The sequence below is a fragment of the Eublepharis macularius genome, chromosome 18, assembly GCF_028583425.1.
Source record: "Eublepharis macularius isolate TG4126 chromosome 18, MPM_Emac_v1.0, whole genome shotgun sequence".
NCBI lineage: Eukaryota > Metazoa > Chordata > Lepidosauria > Squamata > Eublepharidae > Eublepharis > Eublepharis macularius.
Window position 1 is genome coordinate 13,209,873 of NC_072807.1, and position 26,398 is coordinate 13,236,270.

Genomic DNA, 26,398 nt, shown 5'->3' on the forward strand with positions numbered 1-26,398 from the left:
CGCGAACGCGGAAGTGGCGGCGCCTCAGGAGGCGAAGCGGCTGAGGGAGGAGGAGGAGGAGCGCGGAGAGGTAGAGCCCGCCCGTGTGGTGGCACAGCGCCGCGGGCGGCGAGGGAGGAGAGGCCGCTGGCCGGCCCCGTTGGCCTCTGCGTCGGCTGGCCGCGTGTCTGTGGAGCGTTCGGCGCCCAGCCTGCGTCGGTGGCTGAGGCGCTCAGCCGGGGAGCGGTCTCTGCGGCGAAGGCCGACCCCCTGCCCCGGGCCTGGGCTGGACAGAGCAAGCCGTCCGAGGGCCCGACTACGGCCCTCCCCGCCGGGCAGCTCCGGTCTCGCCCTGCTGCCTTGCGCTGCTGTTGCCTGCCCCGGAGGGGCGAAGGAAGCTGGCGCCTTGGCCGCGGCCCCCGGGGTTTCTTGGGGCCGATGGAACCCGCGCCACGGGATGTCTCCCTTCCAGATCCGGCTTCCCCCCTTTATTATATTTTGTGAGTGAGGAGTCAGCCCTGCCTTTCTCGAAGGAACTTCTCTCCCAATTCCGGCCTCCAATGGTGCCACCCCTGCTTATTGTGTCTTAGGGCACTGACATATCTGTAACTAAAAATGATGTGATTGATTGAATTGCATCTCGGTTGGCAGGGGCGTCCGTTGTTATTGTTGACAATAGCAAAAGGCGCTTCTCTCTTTCCCTGACGCTTGTTCATGCCCCAGTTCTTGTTCTTCACCTTGGCACCTGCTCAGTTTTTGTTATTTTTTCCCCCTACCAGGTGAGGAGAGGGTGTCGCTCCCCCCTCTCCAGCCTCCCCCATGGTGGGGTTTGGGGCCAACCGGAGGGGTGGCCGGCTCCCTTCCTTCCTTTTTGTGGCCCTGCTGCTTGTCATTGCCATCCTTGTCTTCAACTATTGGAGCACTTCATCCCGCCAAGCCGTTCTGCAGGAGGAGGTGGCTGAGCTGCAGGGCCAGGCCAAGCGCAGCGATGTTGCCCGCGGGCGCCTGGAGAAGAGGAACTCGGAGCTCTTGCTCCAGATGGAGTCACAGAAGAAACAGCTGGAGCAGAAGGAAGCCGACTACAGTCAGCTGAGCAGCCAGCTGCAAACCAAGGATGGGCAAATCAGGAAGTGTGAGGAGAGCAAGGTGAGACCTTCTGTGGTGTTTAACTGAGCCCCTTTGGTGTTAATTAGCATCTTCTAAATCTTTGCCAGGGAAGTACTTAATTCGCTGTGCTTCCAGGCTTCTGTATCTTTGACTCAAAAGCAATTATGCCTTGCTGTCTTTCACAGCAACTGAATGAGTGCTATACTCAGTATGCCTGAAGAAGTCAGGAGAGACCCCACTCTCCTGGCCTTCTGCAAAATGATTCCAAAGGGATTTTTACAAAGATAGGAGGGAGATGCTCTTAACAAGTTAGGGACCATAGACTCCACCACTACGTATAGTCTGTTGCTTAAAGTATCTGCTCTTATGTGTTATCTGTTGCTTTAAGTATGACCCTACTGGGTAGTTCTGTGTTGTCTAATGTCACTCCTAGAATTGCTTACGCTCTGTTTCAGCATTTCTTCAGCTTTATATTGGAGTTTTGCTCATATGTTTTTGTAAACTTGCATTTATTTATCCTATGGCACTGTTTATTGAAATGTCCTTGATATTGACTATTCTTATCTCACTCTATGTAAACTGCCTTGAGTCTCAGTGAGAAAGGCGAACTGTAAATGACATAAATAAAGCTTCAGGGAAAAATTAGCTTAGACAAAACAGAGTCAAAAGTTTTGTGGACCTTACAGTAATATCAGTGAAAGCAAACATTTATAATGGAAAGAAACTTCTTATTCCCTCCCCCCACCCGCAGATTCATTCAGCCATTGTTATCTAACGTCTCAGAGGCACCTATTCAGAGATTCTGACAAATGAAAGCAAATGCTTGTAGTAGATTCTTCTTGTATCTTGCCAATGAAGGTTTTCTGTATTGATACAGAATGAGAGTCGAAACTTTTAGTGTACTTTGCAGTAGCCAGAAATACACTTCCTATTCAGCTAAGTAAACCTGAACATGAGTTTTGGATCGCACTCAGATGTTGAATTTGTACTTCAGTAGTGAATGTTGTACTGCAAATAGAAAAAGTGTCTGTTTTGCAGGTTAAAAGAAATTGTTCCCTCTGTTGTTGGACAAAGAGTAGAGCTGTAAATGGCAGGTGAAGTAGTAAGCCTAATTGTTCAACTTGCTCTGGCACATAGAAATTCTTTATCCCATTCCTCTGTCATTTTATAGCTACCTGCACAGTCCTTGAATAGATTCTTAGTAGTTATTTAGTGGCAGCAAAGTCTGCTATGTTCAGACTGTATTCAAAACATGCAGAGGGTTAGGTGGCTTACTTTTTTGGAATGCCATGAGTTTGTGTCTGTGTGTGTAAAGTGCTCTCAAGTCTCAGCTGACTTAGGGCAACTCCATAGACTTTTCAAGGCAAGAGATGAACCTAGGGGTGTTGCCATTGGCTGTCTCTACATAGTGACCTTGGACTTCCTTGCCAAGTACTAACCACTGTCCACACTACTTAGTTTTTGAGATCTCAGAAACTACCTATCCCGAGCCATCAAAATCAGGGCAATGCCATTAATACCTTGTACAAATGGAGTCAAAATCTAACTAGAACTTATGAGTCAGTGTCTGTGTGAAGTTGCCAGTACATAGCTCTCTGAGGCTTTTGGTTTTTGTGTTCATCGGAAGAAAATCATGTCTGCTTTGTCTCTGGGCTTGAGTGGAGGCTAGAGTAGGCTGGAAAATTTCTTCTTTATTGCTTTATCTTTCTTCATAAGACGTGTAAACTGATTATACAAAATGCCCTAAATGAAATAATACATAGAGAAGTTGTTTTGGCTATCTTGGGTGCAATTGTGTCCACAAAGTCCAGCTGTCCAGGATAATTTTGATATCATCTTTGTAGTCATTCAAGAGAACGTTAATCTCATACTAGAACAATCTATATCATTGTAAAGTCCCGTTCCTCCTTTTCAGGTCAAGCTTCAGAATAACATATCATACCAAATGGCAGACATACATCGCTTAAAGGGTAAGAAGTCCTCCTGATTAAAATGAGAGAAGTAATTTTTAAAACAGTTAAATCTAGTTGTTCTGTTAATGGAAACGTGAGTATAAAGAAAAAACAGCTAAGAGGTTGTAACTGGTTATAGTTGCATGAAAAGTTCCTAGGCCTTGCTCTGCTTGTATCAGCAGCATTCCTGCCCATTTCCCGCTGCCCTTACGGCAGATTCCCTGCAGGTTCACCATGCTGTTTCTAGAGGTCAGTGCTCCCACCCCTCCCCAGCAGGATTTTGAGAAGTACAGCAGGAAGTAAAGGTAAAGGTAGTCCCCCTGTGTAAGCACTGAGTCATTACTGACCCATAGGGGGATGTCGCATCATGATGTTTTCTTGGCTGACTATTGCCTTCCCCAGTCATCTACACTTTACCCCCCAGGAAACTTGGTACTCATTTTACCTACCTGGGAAGGATGGAAGGCTAAGTCAACCTTAAGCCGGCTATCTGAACCCAGCTTCCACCAGAATCGAACTCAGGTCATGAGCAGAGCTTGGGCTGCAGTTTGGTGTAGTGGTTAAGAGCGCAGGACTCTAATTTGGAGAACCAGGTTTGATTCCTCACTCCACTTGAAGCCAGCTGGGTTACCTTGGGCTAGTCACAGTTCTCTGGAGCTCTCTCAGCCCCACCCACCTCACAGAGTGTTTTGTTGTGGGGATAATAGTAACGTACTTGGTAAACCGCTCTGAGTGGGTGTTAAGTCATCCTGAAGGGCGGTATATAAATCGAATGTTGTTGTTACCACTCTGTGCCACAGGGCTGAAAAGTTGTGCTTTGTGAGTCCAGTTGTGCTAGTGCATAGCATCCAACCCCTTGTTAACCACAGTATCTTCTCATATTCCTATAACAAAGGCAAGAATACTGTTTCATTATTGAGTCTATACATATATGGCTTTCTTCCCCCAAACAATTCTGGATTCATGTTACTTAGCATGAGTCTGATATACACAACAGTGGAAGTTACAACATCTTAGGTGATAGGAAACACCACTGGTGTAGGAGTAATGATATGCCCACCTTTAGTGGTAACTTCAGTTGGAAATTGTATGACTGGGTATAATAGTAACTTATGAATTGCTGTGATGTATGCTGGTAGATGCATGGGTCTCTTATGACTGGTGACATTTATGGAAATCTTGAAGCCACAGAAAACCTGTTTGAAGGAAAATTGAAACATATGCAATACTCACTTTCCTATGAAACCAAAACTACTTTTACTGATTTAACAACATAAAATACGTCATTTTATAACTTGGATATAAAATTGTGCTATTTGGCATTTTTATGGAATTTAAAAATGTAGATTTCTTTATTTTCTTTAAGAAAGATCACAAGTATGCCCAATACTTGAGAAAGAGTTGCTCTATGCTATTATAAAACTATTTTATATATAAAATTATGCTATTATAGCACATGTATCTTTAACTTTTGCCATTGGAGAGGGAGGAGGAAAAAAAGTAAGAGTAGAGAAAAAATGTCTATAGTAAATAAAAAAGTACACTATTTGGAGAGAAACACCCTCATAGAGTCACAATAGGTAGGACTACCAGCATATCTGGATATTACACTAAACTTTATAACTTTGAAAACACTGAGTTTGTTAATATAACGTTTGATAATATATTGTTATAGTATATTAATTGTTGCAAAAATTATTTAAATGTAAACAAAACATTGAAAATGTATGTATTTACAGTATACATAAGAATTATTGTCATCTAATGCTATATATAGTCTTACATAAAACCTTGTCTTTCATTTCTCTGTTTCCAAAGCGGAAAAAAGGAGGTTTTCTTCCCCCCCCCCCAAGCGCTCTCCCCAAATGTCCTCCTTTTTTGCTGGAAAATGAAAAGTCTTCAGGCTTTTTCATGCTATACATTTGGAGTGATACATTGTTTTGTCTTAAAAGCATTTTACTTATTTCAAAAGATAAAATACTTCATAGTTCTTTTTGGTGCTGTCCGAAATTTTCCCATTGGATTAGAAATGTTCTCAGACATTTTCATGCAGCATGTTCTTAATTTAATTTGTAATTTATTACAAGGCTTTTCTCACTCAAAAGAGAAGATATTCCATAGGAGTCTTTTTCAGTGCCCTCAAAAATTTTGTGATGTTTTTCAGTTGGAAAAAAGTCCTCAGGGGACTCCCATGAAGAACAATGTCCAAAATGCTCCTTATTTACCATCATTGGTAATTTGCTCTGTTTTGTCAGGGGAACTTAGATGACCTCTCCAATATCCATAGTAAATAAGTAATGTGAAAGGATAACATTTTGCTATAACTTTACTGCTTGTGGAATTTCATATAAATATATATAAAATGCTTTTGGAAAGTGAGCAACAGAATGACTTGCTTAGATATGTGCTCGTTTGATTAAACGTTATGACACTTTAAGCCTTAACAAAGATAATGTGGCATAATCTTCTGTTAGCAGCAAACTTAATTGTACTCTGCTAGCGAAATTCAGTATACAAAAGTAATCCCTCCCTCCCCGATCATCTTGTACTTGAAAAAGATTACGATGAGTTCTAAACAATTGTATTCTGAGTTTGATGTCACTTAGTTGAGACTTTAATTTATATTGAATTTACAGCATGAGGTAGTTAGTTAACTTACAAAATAAACATTTTTTCTCTTTGAAAAATGTCAGATTTAACTTACTAAGGAACTTTAATCTCTTTGGTTTTTACCCTTTGACTTAGAACAACTTGCTGAGTTACGTCAGGAATTCATACGTCAAGAGGACCAACTTCATGAATACAAGAGCAACAATACACAACTTGTTAAAAGGTTGGAGTATGAAAGGTATGAAATTTGAGTGTAGCAGTAGTTCTTAGAACTCTGGGCTGATGTTATTGCAGGGTAGTTATGGAGCTCTATACCCTTTAAATGTCACCTGTGGCTCATACCCTTTCAAATCGAAGCAGATTCTCATTTCAGTTGTTCTTTTTTTGCTTTTCTGTTAGTGGAAGAGGTGACATGGTGCTTGGAACCGTGACAGTTTTTAACACAAGTACCAGTAGCTAAGGTCTCTCTAGCTTTCACTGTGCTGCCACTAAGACCTGGCAGACTATGTTGGGCTTTCATGGATGGGTGGAAGCAGGGCATGTAATGTTGACCATTCCTGGCGATATCCAAGAAGAAGTTCCCTGGGACAAGCTTGAAGCTGTACAAAAATGGCTCCTTGTCTGACATTACCATTGGTCAATGGAAGTGGAATGGCTTGTGATGTCTGTATTCTATGTCCTGACTGCAATAAGGCATAATGAATAATTGGGCTGGGTAGAGAGAGTCTGGATGTAAACATCCTTAAGTAGCTGTTTTGCCTTGGCAAAGAGGCTTCTCTCACTAATAACTGCAGTTTAGCTAGACATCAAATGGCAAGAGTACCCAAATTCTGTGTTTTGCATGCAGAAGTTTTCAACTTCAGTCCTCAAGATCTCCAGTTGAAGACTCTTGTATCAGAGAGCCGGGAAAGATCTTTTGTCTGGTCTCTTCAGTAGCTCTGGACAATGCTGACTACGTGGACAGAAGGCAGTTTCATATATTCAGAACCTCTCAGGAAGAGGAAAATAAGCTTGTAGTTGTAGAAGCAGTTGCAGGTTTTACAGTCAAATATAGTAATTAACAGTAATGTGCTGTGTGTGTGCACACATGTAAATCCTTAATCTGAGGAACTTGTAAAACAAATGGGAGCCTGTCTGTATGGTGCCATTTTTAGTGTTTAGGACTGTGCAGATCTGGGTTCAAATCTCCCTCTGTCATGAAGGCTTGTTGTGTATATAACCTTGGGTCAGTCTGTTACTTTCAGCTTTACCTGGCTCATGCGGTAAAAGGAGAAAGGAGCCATGGATGCTGCCTTGTGCCCCTTAGTGAAAGGGCAGGATTAATAAGTAATAGACAAATTGGTTATCCGTCTTTGCACTTCAGTTTTCAGTGTGGACAACAGATCAAGGAATTGAGGGTGCAGCATGAAGAAAATATGAAAAAATTAGAGGACCGTGTTTTACAAGACCAAAAGGTATGATCATCTAAGCTGCTAGTTGCTGAAATTAAATTTTATTGCATTTTGTATTAGTAAGACTGGAAGAAGTGATTTGAAAGATAACCTTCTCTGATATCATGTTAAGATTAGCATTTAATGACTTGCTGTTGTGTGGCTCTGCCTTTTGGAAGCAAGGCGGACGATGATCAGATAAGATTTATTCATCCCAGCTTTGGAACACCTCCAATTTTTGTGTGACTGGGATTTTGTTAATGTTGTCATTTGTGTGTATCATGGCTTTTTAATGAATGAAATAGTTTTTAATACATTTTGTTAATATGATTTGATTGGTGTTAACCTTTTTGTTGTTTGTATGGTAAGTTTTGGGTATATTTAATGAAGCAGCAGCATACTAATAATCTGATTACTGAAGAGGTATATAGTTTTAATATCTTCACTGCTGTTGGATAGGGTTTTAAATTGTATTTTGTATTGCATTATTAATTTTATACTGTATTTATTCTTATTGTAGTCTAACAGTGTTGTCACCTGCCTTGAACCCATTCACGGAGAGGGCGGGTTAGAAATTTAATAAATTGAATTAAATAAGGACTTGCAGGCGACGAGTCAGAGGTTATTTCATCTGGGAGCAGACCCAGAATTACAGTGGCTTCTTCCACCCCCAAACTTTATAGTGCAGATAAAGATCAGAATTACTTTTATTTGTAAAATGGCTTTTCATAGTCTTGATGATGGACTTCTGCAAAGCATGATAAGAAAAGGGCATTCTGACACAAAAGTGCAAGTGAGAGTATGGTATGTAAGCTCAGTGGCTTCTTTCCTCTTTGCCAGTGATTTTTAGTTTAGAAAAGACCCAGAGATCCGGGAAGTCATGTGGAAATTTTATTAGTCTTCAGAGAAGATGTATATTTTCCTTTTCAAGGTTAGTTCTTAACCTTTTTGCAGCAGGCTGTGCACAGGAGCCAGGCCAGCAAATACATGGAGGCAGATCTGACCAGATCTGACGCTGCATTATTGAAGACAACGATAGAGCTGGGGCAAAGAAATGTAATGAAGAATGAAGAACCTTCAGTAAACAATATTTCAGATGGCAAAGGTCTGTAGTCTAGCTCAACTGTTTCTCATATCCCTATTCATTTCATTGAGACATGCCAAAGGAACTCCTCAGGCACAAGGCACACCCAACAAAGACCTTAGAGGGCACACCTGCAGCGGCATGTAGAAATGTGTATTATTTTGGGTTGGGTCTTTTCCACTAGAACTCGTCCAGCCTCTGTGAGAACTGTGAAATCACTTTGACCTTAGATGTAGTAAGGGGAAATTGTATTTTTGTTTTGATAGAGAAAATTAAACCAGGAGATGATGCAGGCATGCCTGGGATAGAAGAGAATGACCCTGCTAAAGCTGAAGACAATCTCACTGGTTAGCACTTTTGTATTTGTTACTGAACTGTATTAGATAATTTTCTAAAACAGTATTTTACTTTAATGATCCATGTTAGTTATGGAACATGGCCAAAGGAGTTCAAAATGCTGCCATGATAACTTTATACATATTATCGTTAATATATCATTATTTCTAAGTATCCATGTATTTTAAAAGTAGTTTTAGTTGCAAGCCTGTTAAAAGTCTGAGCTCATGTCTGTATACTTTCTGAAGAAGACAATAACTTTACAACCTTGCAAAGAGTTACCTCAAATTAGGAAAGCCTTGAAAAAACTTTTCTAGGACTGAGTGGATGTTGATCTTAAGTGCTAGGCTCCATATGAGACGTCTTGTATAATTGGCTATCATTTGAGTTGCTTTGCTCTAAAAGTAGAGGAACGTAACAGTGGGAATGTTAAGAGGTGCACCTGCAAAGTTTTGACTTTATACTTTGCTGCAGACTTCTGTAAATATACTGCTTATTGGGGAAATCAGAAGTCTGGGAAAGGAGTTCAGAGTAGATGATCTGACATTGGGTCAAAATCTGGGATGTTTTGGTTAACACTTCGTGTGAATTGTATAGGACCTTGAATCTAACTTGGGTCCATTTTACGCCGCACACTTTTAAGCTGGCACTTCTGAGCATTTGCGCCAATCAGTGCTGAATCTGCTTAGACTTCCTGTGATCTGCACTGGTGTCTGCCTTATTTATTCCAGGCATGTTGAAATGTGTCTGGAGCCACATTTTGAGGGAACTGCAGCCAACATCACTTAAAAAAAAATTCAGCCTGCATTGTAACGTTGCAGTGCTGGAACCCAGTGTGTCCACCATCCCCCCCCCCCTTCCCTGTCTTCACTGATTGGACAGTCCTTCTCCCACCCATCTGTTCTTTAGAATTCTGGAGAGGCAATTGGCGGTGGAGTTCTAGAGGGAAACCTACAAAGTAAAGTGCCTTTGCGCTTGTTTCGCTTGCGGATTCCTGTGGCGGCCATTGCAGTTCTTTGTGATAGCTCTGGTGAAGTTTGAATTGTGTGCTTGATGCCAAACAACACCTCTCTGCCACAGCAAAATATTCAAATGTTGCTGGGCGAACAAAACAGCATTCTTAATGGCCTCCTCACATGACCGTGTTCTGGGATAGGGAGGGAAGATTCTTGAGACGAAGCCCTGCTCCCTCCGCTGCTTCTGAATCACCATGGTCATGAGCCTGGTTATAAAAAAGAAAATAAAAGTAAACTCAAGAAATAATGAGTGGGGAATGTGGATTGCCATCAAGGAATGGGAATGGACGTTGTGCTTAAAGGAGTAGAATGCACGAACGAATATCACAGCATTGTGACCCTCCCCTAATTAAAGAAGAGGGGGACGGTTGCTTGATTTCTTGGGATTTTGTTGTCAGGCTTCTCCTAACATCAAAGAGTCGGTCAGATGAGAAAAATGTGTTCTCGTTCAGTGGGGGAAGGCATCCAAGCTGGTTAGGTCATGCCTCCTCTCGCTCCAGGCAGGGCTATGCAAATTTTTGTGTATGCCTTCTGGAATTGTGCGTGTGATTCCCTCCAGTTCAAATAGCTCTGCTGCTCCAGGAGGATGCTAGAGCTTAGCTCTAACTATCTGATGATAAAACGCAGAAAAACCTGACTATACCAAGGGACAACAATGGAAAATAATCCCCCCCCAAAAGACCCAGGGCCCTGGGTATATGGGGAAGAGAGATTGTGTGAAGGAAAACCCCCTCCCCTCCAAGACCTTGGGCAAAGGGGATGGGCAAGTGAGGGACGGTGGCTCCACAGCCATACAAGTTGACCAGGAGAGGAGAGCTGAGGAGGGAGTGATTTCCACCTGGTGGCCAACCAATCAGCACCCAGGGAAAGAGGGCAGGAATGGGAGAAGCACTAACTGAGTAAGATTTCTGCACACAAGAAACATTAACAGCGACTTAACAGGAGCTTCAGAAAAAGGTCACTGGGAAAAAAGTTGGGGAAAAGCCTGGGAAAGTTCGATTCTGTATCTCATGCCTCCTTTTCTTGTGTGGAAATCTGGAGATTGAGAGAAACAGAATGGAATCTAAATTGGCGTAAATTGACTGTATGGAAAACACCTTGATCTTACTTCGTCAACTTCTTTATATAGAATGGAAGTGAACCGTATTACAAGATATGATTTATTGTTACGAACTTTATTTATGGACTTATTTGCATAATCTGGTATTATACTTGTTTTGTTGCTTTATTGAAAAAGTTAATCAACAGAGTGTCTGCATGGTTAGCTGAGGGCTTGAGTGTCTGGTGCCCAATAAAATATACTCTCCTCTTGGAGAAAGGCTGTCTCAACACAGATTTCTTAGTGGTGAGTTTTATTACCCTGTGTTCAGTTAGACACTTTTTGTTTCTATATAACTGAGCTCAGAGTAATCAATTAAGTATGAATAAAATAAATTTAGTGCATGAAAACAGGATTGCTGAAGATGGTTGCTGAATCTTATGTGGTATGAAATATATATATATACATTATATGTATAATGTACCATATGTGATCTTCAAGGGTGAAAGATTTGGTTTTACATGTAAAGACTGTAGAAGCGCTCTGGATGCTTAGTTATTCTGTGTCTCATATAAGAGTGCCCCTTGCACTCTTAACTTTCTTAAACAAAGAAACCGCTCTTTGTGAACTCTTCCAGATGCTGCACTGGCAACACTTTTCATGATTATAGGCTACTGATGGGCAGAATTCAGACTCTCTTATAGTGTACTGGATTCTAACCCCATTGAGAAGGCCTCTGTTTTATGTGGGCATGATGAAAATGGAAAAAACTGCAGCTGTAGCAATATATACACCAGACTTGGTTTAATTGCAAGAAGCCAGGAGATCAGCTCTGTTTCTTTATAGTACGTATTTGCTTTAGAACCTGTCTGGTTGAAGGTATAAGACGATGAGTAGGTGGTAATAAAAACTTGTTTTGTTTAGCTTTGAAGAAGCCGCTTGTTTCAACTTCTCAAAAGGAACGACATCAGGTCAATGTGAATCTTCCCACAGAACAACCTCATGCTTCTAATCTGGCTCAAGGTAAAAAGCCCCTGTATCAATTATGTTTCCAAACAGGATTACAGTTCACACTTGGATTGCTCATTATACAGAAGTATCTTCCCTCAGACAGAGAGAACTGTCAATTTATGTATCTTTTCCAATATTTATAGCTTGCTTTTCTCTTTCTAGCACTTGCACATAAGCACCATACTTGAGGATGGTAACTAAGATCACCCAACCAATTGTATAAATTTAAATTTATTTCAATTGGATAAATGTTAGTAAGCTCAGGCAACTGTACTGTAGCTTAAAAGATTTCTTTGTCCCCTCCATGCAAAACTAAAATCATATATTTAAATTATATATGTATTATTATTATTATGTATTATTCCTGCGGCAGCCATTTTGTGGCAGTATCCACTGCCGTTTCTCAAACTTCTAAACCTGCAAGCTTATTGTGGCAAGGAACCTCTGATACAGAAGTTTTCAGAGTGGAGGCTCTGTGAGTGTATGTGAACAGCCTCATTTTTGTAAAGTAGGCAAAATATAAGAAACTCAATTGTAGCTTTAACAGTAAAGGAAGTGAGAGCTGATTAGATTAATTTTGCTTGTGAAAGGTCAGGAATTAATCCAGTTTGCTTTCTCTCCTAGTTCTCAAACAAGGTTTAAAACAAAAAACTGGGCAGTGTGGTTTGAATTGTGGCCATTTTTGTCAGACATTGCAAGATGGCATCATCCAGGCATGTGGAAAGCCTGACCCTTTCAAGGAAATCTGGGCTGAAGGCTCAAAAAGACTGCCTCCAGTTCAGCAAACTGTTTGATTTTCCTCCCATACTCTGCTCTCTATCTCCACCTACTGAGAATAGACAGGTGGTGATTAGAGGTGGGAGCTTCTCAGCAGTGGTGCCTTTCCTTTGAGGCTTGCCTGACCCCTATCCTTATGTCATTTAGGTGGCAGGACAAAATGTTTCTCTTTAGCTGAAATTTTATCCACTCCATTTTAGCTTGTGCTCCAGTATTCCACTGGAGCGCTCTTGCTGATTTTTAAAAAATGATTATTGGTAGTTCATGACTTTTTATAACTTCTGGAGTGACTTGTCAATCAATCAAATTTATTATACGGTCAACGACCAGCATAAAATAAATACTACAAAATTACAAAGTTAAAAATATTAATAAGAATAGCACAAAGTTAAAATAATTAAAATAGGACTATAGAAGGGTGGTATTTACATAAACTCTAATAATGAGAGCATTTGACGGATTTTATAGGCTATTGCACAAAATTTTGTGACTGAGGCTGTAGTTGTTGAATTTCCATCTTCTAGAAGTAGCCTAGCATATTCCAAGCTCATTCATCCAGGTATGCTATTGATCAAAGGAGCAATGAGCTTGATAGAAGGGACAACTTGTCACTGTTCACTCCATGGAAATTTTAGCAGCAGTTTTATTGGTATCTCTGTAGCTAAGGGATTTGGTTTATGCCTTAGGCATTTTGTTTATACTTTTGTAGCAGACACCAGCAAACTTCTGTTCACAGCAAACAACAAGATCTCACAGAGACCTATTGCTCCCCCCACCCTTTTAGTGTAGTAGTAGTAATAGATAAATTTATTGTATATGGCCATTGGCCTTTACAAAGCAAAACATATATACAAATTACAGCCATAATATGTAAAAGAATTCTAAAATACCAGACAACATAAAATTATTCAGAACACAAGGAAGCAAAACACAGGCAAAACACAAGACATGGAGTTACTGTTCAAACTGATGAGATGCTGTCTTAGAATCTGCACTTGCTCTTATCTTTCTAGCAGCCAAGGCAAAGAGACCCACTTTATAGGATACGGCAGCATCTATGTCAGATAACACGTATACTAATTTGTCGGAGTCAGAGAGGAAATGTGTGTCATTTAGGGTCTTGGACAGGAATTTATTTCTGGGATCCATATACAAGCCAGGACATAGTAAAGAAGGTCCTGTACTGATCTGCCGCATAAACAAATGCATTGCTCCTTTGGTTTTTTGGAATACCGACCTAAAAGTAACTCAGTTGGCATTGCTTGGAACCTCAGTGATGTAAATGCCATTCTGAGGCTGTGATTAGTAATATCAACCAAGTAGGGGGCTCTAAGATGGTCTTTTTAAATGTTTATTCCATGGGGAGACCTTTGTCTGGGTAACTGACCAATTGTCAATTAAGTTGTCACCTTTATAAACCCACTCCCACATGTGATATTAACAATTTTAATATGGTTTTAAATTTTATGAGGTATTCACTTACGTTGACTTTTTTAATGGTCATTGACCGTAAACAATAAATCAATCAATCAGCAAGCTTCTGCAGGGGAGATCAATACAGTTCATAAATCAATAATAAAAGCTTATTGAAGAAACATAATGGCAGATACCAGGGCAGCTGGTGCCTTGTCCTTCTCCCCTCTATTTCCATCTTTTCTCTAATACTTTTTACCCTTAAGTGAGCAAATGTTTTTGAAAGGTGATTGGGTAAGGAGGTGACAATTCTGGCTTGCAAGCCAGTGTTGATAAAACTGAAAACCTCAATAAATGATTAATTTTAAAAAATGGATGTTCTGTTTGGGTTGAAGATCTTGTCAGTCTGCTGCCCTTCAGAAGGCACGGCACTCACTGTCCCATTGGGCTCGTATGGTGCAAACCGCCAGAGTCTTGTTTGTTGTTCCTTTGCTTGTTGCAGGTGTGAATGTTAAACGTGATGGAAATGACGATGTCATGGTAAAGCAGATCCCACCGAACCCTCTTCAGCACTTAGTTCCCGATCATGTGGATAGTCAGAAAGCTGATAAAGAAGTTGTAAAACAAGCTTCAAAGGACAGAGTCAGTGACTTCCAGAGGATGAAGCAAAGTAAGTTATCCTAGACCATCATAACTGCATGCATGCTCTAGATTACCTAGATGCAATGTTACATTGTTTATTGAAATGCCAGATTATAAAACCACAGTAAAACATGTGGGGAAAGCTTGCTTTTGTTAGATTTATTGGGTGAGATAAAAACCCCTAAGTTTTCTCATTGCCATTTGGATCACCTTAATTCGAAGATCTTTTTTTAAAAAAAGCTTCCCCCCTGGCTACTAGCTGCTGCTGTATAGATGTACCTTAGACCACGGCGTTGCCTCTGAGCTGTTCGTTTTGGGATGATGCAACAGTATACATGTTGCAGCTGAGTCTGGAGTTCTGTAACCCTGGTGTTCTGTAAGCATGGTATCGTTGCAGACCGGATTGGGTGAGATTTTGAATTAAGGGAATTAAAATGGGATTAAGACATGTATGGAAGGATAGTTTAAAAATACATGTTGAGTTTCTTTCACCTCCTAATTGAGGCTCTCTTTAATCTTATTAAACAGGAAAGTTGAACTGCAAGGATTGTAGAGTGTGAATTGAAGCCATTTTAAGAGCATCCACATGCAGGTTTTTACCAGTTAGGCTCAACGGTGTGCATTCAATAGTAAATAGTAATGCCATTCTAAGTCATTTTGAGGGATACATATGTGGTTTTAGTAAAGAAGGTTTATACTTAACACAGCTTGTATGCTTAAATTTACCTATTTAGGTTATATTATATGGACACAGAATTCTAGAAGATGAAAAGTTGATTGTGAAATGTGGTCTGAAAATATTAATCCATCTAGATTGACTCTTTTCTATTTATTTTTATTTTTTTAATATTTTCAAAATAAAAGGGGTACAGAAAGAAGAGGGGGAGATACAGGGTCAAGATTGACCCTTTTCTTGACTAATGTTTAGCTGTGCTCTTTTTGTTGCTTGCTTGCTCCCTGTTTCAATCAGGTGTTTTAAAAGCCTGTGGAGAGCTGCAGCAGCCGTTTTGAAGATATATTAGATTGATAGGGAAAATATACAAAACGCAGGTCACAGTTTTTTGTGTCGATGCAGAAAGGAGCACTATGCCACACTGGCGGCTTCGCATCGGCCTGTGAAAAATGTCTGTTTTTTTTTTCTAAGCTGTGGATAATTGTAAACTAGTTTAGTCTAAGAATATAGTGTTCTATCTTATTCCCTCCTTCCTCCCAGGAACTCTGGGTGACACACTTAGTTATTTCTTCCTCTATTTTATCCTCACAACAATGCTGTAAGGCTGAGAGATCTCACAGGAAGCTTCATGGCTGAGCTGAAATGATTTATCATGATGTTTTATTTCAAAGAATACTTGCTGATTTTTTAAAAAAGAACTTCCAACATGTTTCAGTAGTGAGGATGCACAAGTCCTTGAAAACTTACTCAATTTCTGTGATGTGTTATATTTTCAAAAGCTTCCTAATACGCTTTTTCACTGCAGTATTCTGATAACAGCCAGCTATGATTTTGGTCACTTTTATTTTAGTGTAATAAACCTTTAAGTCAAGACCAGGTCTTGGATGTCTTTTTATACTGCTCAGCAATTTTTATCACTTCTATAGGGAAAAAGATCATCCCAATAAATCCACAAAGAACCAGTGAAAACTATTTTGTAATACTCTTTCTGTTCAAGTGAGGAATATTGTGTTGCCTGCTTTAAATACCTCTTGGAGATAAAAGATTTTCAGGGGTGTACTCTAATGAGGTGGATGACTTTCATATTAACAGTGATATTGTTAGGTGCCTTTCCATAGGCTCAGGCAAAGCAGGTGTAGTGGCAAAGTTTGGCAGAGGGCCCACTACTTACTAGAGACACTTAGCCCATTCACTCACACCAGGAAATCGGAGACTGCCCGAGAAGCTTCTGTGACTGCCCTTTCCTGATTGTTTGGGCACCTGAGGGAGACAGCAGATTTGTGTACCGGTTGGTTGCGGTGTGTACCATCCAAGAAATGGGGTGTCATCCTGCAAGCCCTTGCAACCAAATTCAATTTCTTGGTGGGAAAGGTGCTAAAGGAAGGGCCATTTGAAGCTCTGCTGATGGGAAATAAGTGGAAGTTCAGCCAGCTCACCTTCCTTTTAAGGTTGCCAACTGGACAGGAAAAAGTGTCGTGTCCTTTTAATAGAGGCTTAATGAGTGGAAATAGGCAGCTGAAGCTTTTCATTGCATAAAGTTAAATATCACCTGATAGCAGATAACTGACGTTAAAGGGATAGCTAGATGGGCTGCTTTAAAAGTAGTCGACCCTGCTTCCAGTAGAAAATAGGATGTATGGTGTCAGTGTCGGACGAGGATCTGGGAAACCTGGGTTCAAATCGACACTCAACACTGAAACTTGTTGGATGACCTTGGGCTGGTCAGTCAGTCAGTCAGTCAGTCTGATATCCCTGTTATGAGAATAAAGTGGGAAGGGATAATCATGTACACTGTCCTGAGTTCCTTGGAGGATGGTGGAATAATAAAAATAGATACTGTTCCAAAGGTGGTCCCAGTGACAGTGCTTGAAGGACCAGAAGTATCTTGTTCTGTCTAGTTCTCTTTAGCCCTGCTAGCGCAGTTTAAATTTAAGTGGAGAAAGTAATGGAGATATGGAGAGGCTCGGTGCCTGTCTAACCCATCCCGAGACACGCAGGCGTTGGAGCTAGGAAATTAAGCCCCACCCCCTTTGACACTGTGCAATGCCAGGTCCATAAATAATAAGGCCAACCAAAAAGAGGGTCTCCCCAAACAAAATAATAACTCTGGTATGTCTAGTACTAACAACTAGATTCAATATCAACCTTCCTATATCTTTCAATAATCAACGCAGCTTACAAAATTGAATATTTATCAGCAATATTGAACAAGTTACAAACTATCCAAACAGTCAACAATAAACAAGTCAATAGTAAACCATTTATAGAAAGCACACTCCAATCAAGACATTACTATTCCTCTATTCGTATTTCCACACGTAGTCCATCAATTGTCCTTTAATCCAATAGATGGTCCATTCCCTATAATTCAACGTTCCTAGTTGTGGGAGGTAAGCGTTCCTTCATTTGGGGGCAAAACAAAGGATATGATGTTGTATTTTATTATACGTGTTGCCTCAGTGCCGCCGCTCTCGATGTCTTAAGGAGGTCTCCTCTCCTCAAAATGGGTTCAGCGCGCTCTAGGCTGGAATCTCTCCCCCAGAGTAGCAAGGAAGTCGCTTCTCCCTGTCCGCCCGACAGAACGCTAGCAAATTTTGTTTCGCGTGGTAAAGCTTTCTCAGGGGCTTTGCTGCTATATAAAAAATTCATACACAAACTTTATACAGATGTACCGACTTACAAAATGCTCAGTTCTTAATACTGTATACCCATTTCCTCATACTCACTGTTGAAAATTATTTTTTGGACATCAAGTTGGTTTGGAACCGGTATGACGGTAACAATCTCCGTAATTACTATTAACACTTCCTGATCTTATACTAATGCACGTGTACCATCCCCTCTACTGCCTATTGCGTTCTACGTCCCATCCCGAGACATGCAGGCGTTGGAGCCAGGAAATCAAGCCCCCCCCTCCCACTTTGACACTGATGTTGTGCAATGCCAGGTCCGTAAATAATAAGATCAGAATTCTGCAGGATACTTCTGCAACAGCTGATATGCTTAAATTTCTATGGTAAATGTACTGGCTAAGTGCTGCAATAAAGAATCTTAAACAGCTGATATCGAGCTGGTGTGTGTGACCGAGATCTGGGTGAGGAAAGGTGAAACGGTTGTTCTGGGAGAACTGGCACCCCCCCCCGGGTACTAGGCCCTCCATCAGTCTCAAACAAGAGGTCTGGGGGGAGGGGTGGCAATCCTTACTTGGGGGCTTTCTCCATCAGGCTACTCCCCACCCCTGAGATCACTGACGTTGATTGTGTGGGATTGGTACGGAGTGCTGAGGAAAGTTTGGCTATCTGCTTGGTGTACTGACCGTCCAGCGCACCAGCAGATACCCTATCGCGCCTGCTGGAGGTGGTAGTGGGGTGAGCCTTGGAGTACCGTAGGCTGATTGTGCTGGGGGACTTCAATGTCCATGTTGACAATGACGCCTCCATTCAGGCTGCGGACCTAGTGTCGGCCGTGGCAGCACAAGGACTTTCCCAATTTGTATCGGCCCCTACACATAAAACAGACCACATGCTGGATTTGATCTTTGGGGTGGGGTTGGAGGTGGTTCTGGATGCGATAGAGCTGATGCCATGGTCAGACCACTCTGTTTTGGAGGCTTGTTTAGGCATGCCACAGACATACTGCAAGGGTGGTGAGCAAATTTATGCTTGTCCACGGAGACTTATGGATCCAGTTGGCTTCCAGAATGCTCTGTGGGAACCGATGCTCCATGGCAGTTTGTTGGATGAGCTGCTGGAAAACTGGCAAGTCTGGCTCTCTGAAGCCATCGACAAAATCTCCCCCCCGTTGCCCTCTTTGTCCCCATAGTTGCCGAGTCTCTTGGTATACAGTGGAGCTGAGGCAGAAAAAACGGGGAGCTAAGATGGCTTGAGCGCGTGTGGCGACGATTCTTTCTTCCATCTTCGGTAGACCAGGCAGCTTGCCCCTTAACCTCTTGACCCACGACTTAACTAGTGATTCAGGCAATGGTCACCTCTAGGTTAGACTATTGTAACGCACTCTACGCAAGGCTTCCCTTGAATCTGATCCGGTGGTTGCAGCTGATCCAAAATGCAGCAGTGCATATCATCACCGGAGTGCTGAGAAGAGCACACATTATACCGGTATTGCGCCAGCTGGATTGGTTACCAGTAGAGTACTGAATCAAATTCAAGGTGTTGGTATTAACCTACAAAGGCCTATGTGGACTGGGACTTGCGTATCTTTGGGACTGCCTCTTTCCATATATGCCCTAGAGGACGCTTCGATCTAGTGATTAACAGCTATTAATGGTCCCTGGCCCCAAGGAGGCCTGCCTAGCATCGACCAGAGCCAGGGCCTTTTCGGTCCTGGCTCCAACCTGGTGGAACACTCTGTCTAATGAGACCAGGGTCCAGTGGGATTTGCTATCATTCCGCTGGGCCTGTAAGACAGAGCTGTTCCGCCAGGCGTTAGGTTGATGCTGGTTAGGGCCCCTGCCGGCCGAAATAGGGTAGAACGGGGCCCTCCCTATTAGAACATCCACCTCCAAAAAAGAAGTTTTCTCCTCCTTTATTCTCCATGACGGTTGGAAATGGATCAGTGAACTGTTTTGTGCTGCTTGTGTTTGTTTTAAAAATTTATACTGAATCATGTTTTTGGCTGTGGGTGTAATTTTAAATGTATACAAATATGATCTGCCCTGAGCCTGCTGGTGCAGGGCGGGTGGAATATAAACTTGAACGAACGAACAAACAAACAAACAAATAAACACTGCTCCCAGGGAGAAAGGTGGGATGTGCATGTGTGTGACAGAAGGCTGATGGAGTAGAGGAGGGGGAGGCATTGGTGCTGCGCTTCATGGAGGTGCCCACCCACCCCCGCCCCAAATCTGGAATCAGCTTTGAGTCTGTGTTTCTTGAAGATGTGGATTTTGCACTCCTTGGCCATACAAGTAGGATACTATTTATTTACTTCATTTGTAAATCGCCTTTCTCCATACTGGAGATCCAAAGCAGCTTTCATTGTTCTCCTCTCCTCTGCTTGATCCTCACAACAACCCTGTGGGGTAGATTAGGCTGAGTGTACACAGATGGCCCAAGGTCACCCAACAAGCTTCTGTGGCAGAGTGAACTTGGCTCTCCCATGTCCTAGTCTGATACGTAGACTACTATACCATAATGGCTGCTTGTGTGTTGAATATAGTGTCAGGTGGGTAGGAGTGTTAATCTGTAGTGGCAGAACAAAATTCAAGTCTAGCAGTATTTTAAATACCAACAAAAATGTCTAAGTATAAGCTTTCATAAGTCAAAGCTGATTTCATCAGACAAAACAAGAATGAAGATCCATCAGCGTTTATATCCAGGACAAAAAGCGGGATGTTACAAAGAAGTGCCAATTGGAGTGAGGATGTGCAGATACAATGCAAAACCTAATTAGGCTGATTAGAGCTAGGAGATAATGCATATAGGTAGGAAATACAGAGAATTAGCATCTGTAATGAGATAAGAATCTTATGTCCCTATTTAGCCCCAGGATGGGGGGGTTGTCTTGTACTTGTTAATGAATTCTAGTTCCAACAATCTCATGTTGTAATTTTCCTTTGAAGCTTTGTAGGAGAACTGCCACTATTAGGTCAGCAATGCAATGCCCTAGAAGATTATTTATTTATAGTCCATCTTTCTTATGGAGATCCAAGGCAGTAAAAAGTTTTCCTTCTGATTTTTTGAGTATTGTGGTTTTTGAGTATTCTTTGGTGGAGGGACTGTTCTATTTGTATTAGGTAGAAAGAAGAAGGGCATTGCTGACACTTGATGGTATCTATAATGTTGGAAGATGAACAAGTAAATGAACTTGAGTTGGTGCGGCTGGTGTTAGGCCTGGTGATAATGGTGTTAGACTGCATATGGGGACTGCTTTGGACTGCTTGTGAGCGAGGTTACCGTTATCCAGCATAGGTTATAGATCATTAATAATGCATTGAACTGGTTTGTGCTGTATGTCACCTTCAGTGGTGTCCTGTTTTGAGTGGGCCTATCTTGTAGTAATTTATCCCTGTGGGTACTGTTCTGGCTTTGTTCTGTTTCCTCATCGTGTCAAGTGGGCACTATTAACTCCAGAAATACTTGTAATATTTCCCCTCTGGTGAGAATCTGTCGAATGGATTGGAACAGTTGTGGCTGTAGCATAGAGCTTGGCTATAGACAGTGGATTTCTTTGGTGTGTTTAGGGTGGTAACTGGAGGCATGTAGATATTTTTAGGTGATATACTAATGTTGTTGGTCTTTAAGGTGGTACTGAACTTGAAACTTTATTGTATTAAATGTTTCTAAGTACCTACAAACAGGAAAGGCTTTTCTCTATACAAATAGGTACTGGTGCTGTCGTAAATCATCTCTATATAAGCTTTTATTGGCCTGCTCCATGGTACCATATGTTTATATGTTTTTATTATGTTTATATATACTTCTAAAATGTTGTTTTAATACCTGTTGTTCACTGCCTTGGGGACCCGATTTGGGGAAAAGGCAGTGTAATAAAGATTTTAAACATACATAAAAATGCATGTGGGACTGTTAGTTCATAAGGGTGTTTCAGAAAAGATTGGCTACCCAAACGGCATGATAAGATTGTCATTATGGTATAAAATACCCATGTGCTTAGTCCATGTAGAACCAGGTTATATTAAACTGCTCCTTGAATCTTCACCTTTTATGGAGCAGTCCCAAGCATGTCTACTCAGAAGTCCCATTTTACTCAGTTTGGCTTCCTCCTAGGAAAGTGTTCTTAGGATTGCAGTTTACGGCATGCAGGTATCAGTTCAGAGATTTCTCCATGTGGCTCAACAGTTATGGAAAAATTCCTAGGATTGGGCTAACAGAATAGTAACCAAAGCAGATGCTCTGGAATCAGAGGAGGCTCCTGGGGGCTGCCGGGTGTCCCTTATTCCAGTTATGTGACCATTTTTGGCATGTATGAGATTCCTTTCGGCATCTCCTCTTAGACGTGCTTCTGACTGCTGAAGTCAAGTGCTGGAGCCTTTTAAAACGCATAGAAGAGCTGTCTGGGAAGAAGAAAATCTGGGCTTTATGGGTCAGTTGTGGCTTCCAAAGCAGGTAGTTTCTAGACTTGAGGTTTTTGCACGAGCCCTGAAATAAACTTTATACATTTCTTTTTATGCAACTTGGAATTATTTGCAGCAAAATTCTTGTCTGTAGCTCTTCAAGCTTCAGAAAGCACAGTCAGAGGGAAGTCTTAGAAATATTTATGAAAATCTTTAGTTACCACTTCTTAGCAGCTTTTTTCTTACTGTATGTGTGTGGGGTGGGGTGAGGTGGAAGGAATAGGCTTCAGGGATTTAGCAAGTTTTCATGTCTTGCAAGTATCACCAACTTCCTTTTGCAAATGGCAGCACATAGTGCTTGCTGCAGATCCTTGCTCCTGGCTGACCCTTTCTGTCTGCACCTAGCACAATGCTGATTCTTGCTGTTTGGTCAAGTTTGTTACCTATCCATCCTGCTATTCAGTTTAATCTGTATTCTTCCAACACAGAACTGCTCTTCCCAGTGTTAAATGATGAGAAAGTAAATTTACAGCTAAAAATTTTAGCAATCTCCAAATGAAGAAAAGCTGTATTTTAAAAAGGACTTTTAATTATGATGATCAGATCTCACTAAAACATCCAGAACCTCAATGAAAGTTGTTCAGTAGAAGCCCAGGTTTGCTTAGATTGACTAAACATCTTCTGAAAATTCCGTTTGAGCTGAATGCTTGCCTCTTTTTTGAAGAGAGCGCTTTGAGTCCTTTTAATTATTCCTAAAATTACAAGGATCATATTGTTTGAAACAGAGGACTTCTCTTTCCTTCATATGTCTTCTTCCTTACCTCCCTTTCTTCCTTCTCTCCTTCTCCCTCCTCCTTGCTTCTGACTATAAATCCTTTGCCTACTTCACAGGCCGGTTCTTTGATGAAAATGAGTCCCCTGTGGATCCGCAGCATGGCTCTAAACTGGCGGATTATAATGGGGATGATGGGAACGTGGGTGAGTATGAGGCAGACAAGCAGGCTGAGCTGGCTTACAATGAGGAAGAGGATGGTGATGGTGGTGAAGAAGACGTCCAAGGTGAGCTTGGGCATCCCATTCACAAAGCTTCCTCACTTGAGAGCCACATTGAACTTGTGATATAGGGTTAGCTGTTGGGAAAGGGGTCCTGCTGTGAATGGGCAGCTTTTGAGTTTGGCTTTACCTAACTATTTTTAGGGAGCTGTGTCCTGCATGTGAGATAGCATAGAGATTTGGCCTTTGTTTTTAAGTGTTGTCTATCCAGCAGTCTTGAGTTCTTAATGTTGAAGTTGGGTTTTGCATGTGACAGCATAGAGTATGATAAGCGCATTAATCTCAAAGGTGTCTGGTAGCTTTTACTTTTATTGTTGCTCAGAACTAACATGGCTGCTATTAGAGAATTCATTACTGTCTGAAGGAGTATTTATGTGTACTTTGACACACACCAAAAAAACCTGAAAATATTTGTAGCTCTTTCTTTACCCCAATTGTCTTGAATTTTAATGCCTGGATGCTTCTCTGCTATTTAGATTCGGTTATCCTACCTTGTAAATAAATATGGCTTCCAACATTCACCTCACCCATGTGCATGTTACCATCTTTCATCTTGCATGCATCTCAGTGTATTTGCTTGTTGTGATTCATGTATGTAGTATTGTACCCAAACAGCATCTTCTACTGTTTGGAATAAAGTGGCAAGTGTCTTTTTTATTTCTGGAAGAGGCATGAAATAACTTATAACGTCCTGCCTTCTAAAAAACTTATTGAAGGCCAAAACTGGTATCCATATTAATGCCCCAGTCCTGAAGAGACCATGTGCAGTTCCCATTCACTTAAAAGGACCTGACTCATCAGGGTTGCCTTGCGGATTCTTTCTCTAAATTCCATTTTATGAGCACACAGTTTTAAAAAGACTCTAATGACATTACTGTGAAATTCATTTGCATTACAGTTACCCAGGGAAACATGTTACTTTCAAAAGCAACTGAGGTGTTCTAGTCTACTAGAGTTTTGAAATGATCCCTGGCCCGAAACTTAAGAGGGATACCCAGGTAATGGAATTTGGAAACTGAGAGTTGCTGGTATCTTTCAGATGGCAGTACGGTTGTTTTTGTCCCAGCCTAAGTAATACAGTCCGCATAGCATACACCCAGTGATAATATTCAGTTAAAAATACACTCTGATTCTCAGACCACTGTAAAACATAATCATCAGCAAGCTAAATCTGTTAGAAGGAAGTCTAAATCTATTCATGCCAGAACCCCCTAACGATACCCAATTTAATTAAAACTTCTGTGGTGCTCTTCAGAACGCTGAGCATTTGGTGTGAATTGTTAATTATCCACTTTATTTTATACCTGTTGTGCATGCTGCACACAGTGTTTGTTTTGTGGATGGTGTACATGCGTGCCTGAGAAATGCTGTCTCTTGTAATGCTTCTGGCTGGACATGGGCCTTTCTGAATGCCTGTGTGAAGGACTTTCAGTTGAGTGTGTCTGAAAAATGCCAAAAGCAACGCCATTGTTCTCCTAATTCTAGTCAGTTTGATAGAATTCTATTCGGCTAGAGTTCACCAGTACAGAAACCGCATAGCGAATCACTGTTCTGGTTGATGAGACAAAGACAGAAAAAGTTGGTTTTGTTTGCAATATTTTATGTAAACTTACTGGTAAGTGAAAAATTCTCTGGTAAGAAACGCTGAAACCCAGCCCTTCAGTAACATTTTCCTTTCCCAGCGAATATACATACCATGTCGGGATACTGGAGATACACCTCTTCCCCACCCTTTGAATTGATTTGGGAGTACTGCGGATATGGAGGGGCGTCTCTCTGGGGGTGCCCTTGGCAGGGGCTGGTTCGGGTTTCTGTGGAGTTCACTTAGTGTTGGCTTTCCTCCTTGCACTGCAGATGATGAAGAGAGAGAGCTTCAAATGGATCTCGCAGACTATGGAAAGTCACACTTCAATGATGTCCTTTAAATCGTTAAATGACCTGCATCTGAGGAATTCTGCAATAGAAAGAAACGGAACTAATTCTTCCCAGTATTTACTGTAAAAGACACTAAAAACTGTGGCAGCAAGCTCTGTAAAATACATGACATTAAGTGATGGAAGGAAATGGTAGAATTGTGTATATATGCATATAGTTGTATTTTTTTGCAAATTGTATTATTAGAAATGGTTTGTTCTTCTACAGCAAGACAGTAACAGCCCAATCCTATAGAAAATCAGGTGCCCCTTAAGCCAGTTGAAGTCAGTGGGGTTTGGTATACCTGTCTATATAGGATCAGGCCGAAAGACTGTAGCTTGTTTGTATCCCTTGAGTTAACAGACATTACAAAACAACTTAGGCTAATACGTTTACAAAAATAAGCAACTTTGTAAACTGAAAAATTTGTACAGTTTGTATTTGACACATGTTAATTGAATTTGTTGCATAAATAAGTGTACAGATGGCACACCTTTTGATACAGCAATGTAGTAATCCATACAAGCAAATAATTTCTTTTCTTTTGCTGTTGTGGTTCGTATTTTACATTGCATTTGAGAAAGTTGATTGAAAATGTGTTACGTGTTTATAAAAATTCTTTCCTGAATATATCAAGAAAGATCTATGTGACAGTGAAACTTAATACATTAATCCTATGTAAGATAATACAGCTAACCATAGGTGAGTAAAATTTATCCATAGGGAATTTGGCAATAGTATAGGTATTTTTATAGAGTACATGCCAGAGTTTAAATTGGTTAAGGAACTGCCAGTATTTCCAGCACACAAGAGTCTTATGTACTTCATTTACCTCTGCTTTTTCAGCAGTGGTTTCCATCATAAGCAAAAGATGAATCTGTTGCAGTGACCAGAAGTACAATTCTACTAGTTTTGACCTTATTCCAGTCTCACCCCTCATTGTGTTTGAGTGTCAGGCAATGCTCAGCTTCATTGCACCTTTACTGTTGTAGACAGAGTTGCTCACAACATTGGGCATGTTCTTGTAGTTTTGTGTTTTTTGTCTTCTGAGTGTAAGGAGGTGTGTGAGTGAGTGAGTGAGTGAGGTGGATGGTTTAAAGCACTTTCTGAAGTTTGCAGAAATGGTTATTAACCCTAACTAGTTATCAACAAGGGCTACTGTGAATAGAATTTATAGGTCCTATGACAGGGTTGATTGTACCACACTATTTCTGTACTCAGGTTAAAGTTCACCTTGGTAAGTTAAAGTTCATTTGTGATCATTTTAATGGACAATTTGCATTAAATGAAAAGGAGAAATAAATCGTGTGTGTGTGTACATAGAGA

General features: G+C 41.1%; 1 protein-coding gene across 6 annotated transcripts; it reads left to right on the forward strand.

The window, feature by feature from the left end:
• Positions 1-26,398, forward strand: GOLM2 (golgi membrane protein 2). 6 transcript variants are annotated; one of them, XM_055002545.1, is made up of 11 exons: positions 1-70; positions 759-1,125; positions 3,002-3,056; positions 5,784-5,886; positions 7,012-7,102; positions 8,033-8,183; positions 8,429-8,509; positions 11,478-11,576; positions 14,257-14,424; positions 22,997-23,164; positions 25,013-26,398. In XM_055002545.1, the coding sequence occupies exons 2-11, from the start codon at positions 799-801 to the stop codon at positions 25,081-25,083; spliced, it is 1,314 nt and encodes a 437-aa protein (XP_054858520.1). In that variant the 5' UTR covers positions 1-70; positions 759-798; the 3' UTR covers positions 25,084-26,398. The 6 variants fall into 6 exon arrangements, with proteins under 6 accessions (XP_054858520.1, XP_054858521.1, XP_054858523.1 ...); XM_055002546.1 differs by lacking the exon at positions 1-70 and adding an exon at positions 413-479; XM_055002548.1 differs by lacking the exon at positions 1-70 and having other exon boundaries at positions 783-1,125; positions 22,997-23,083.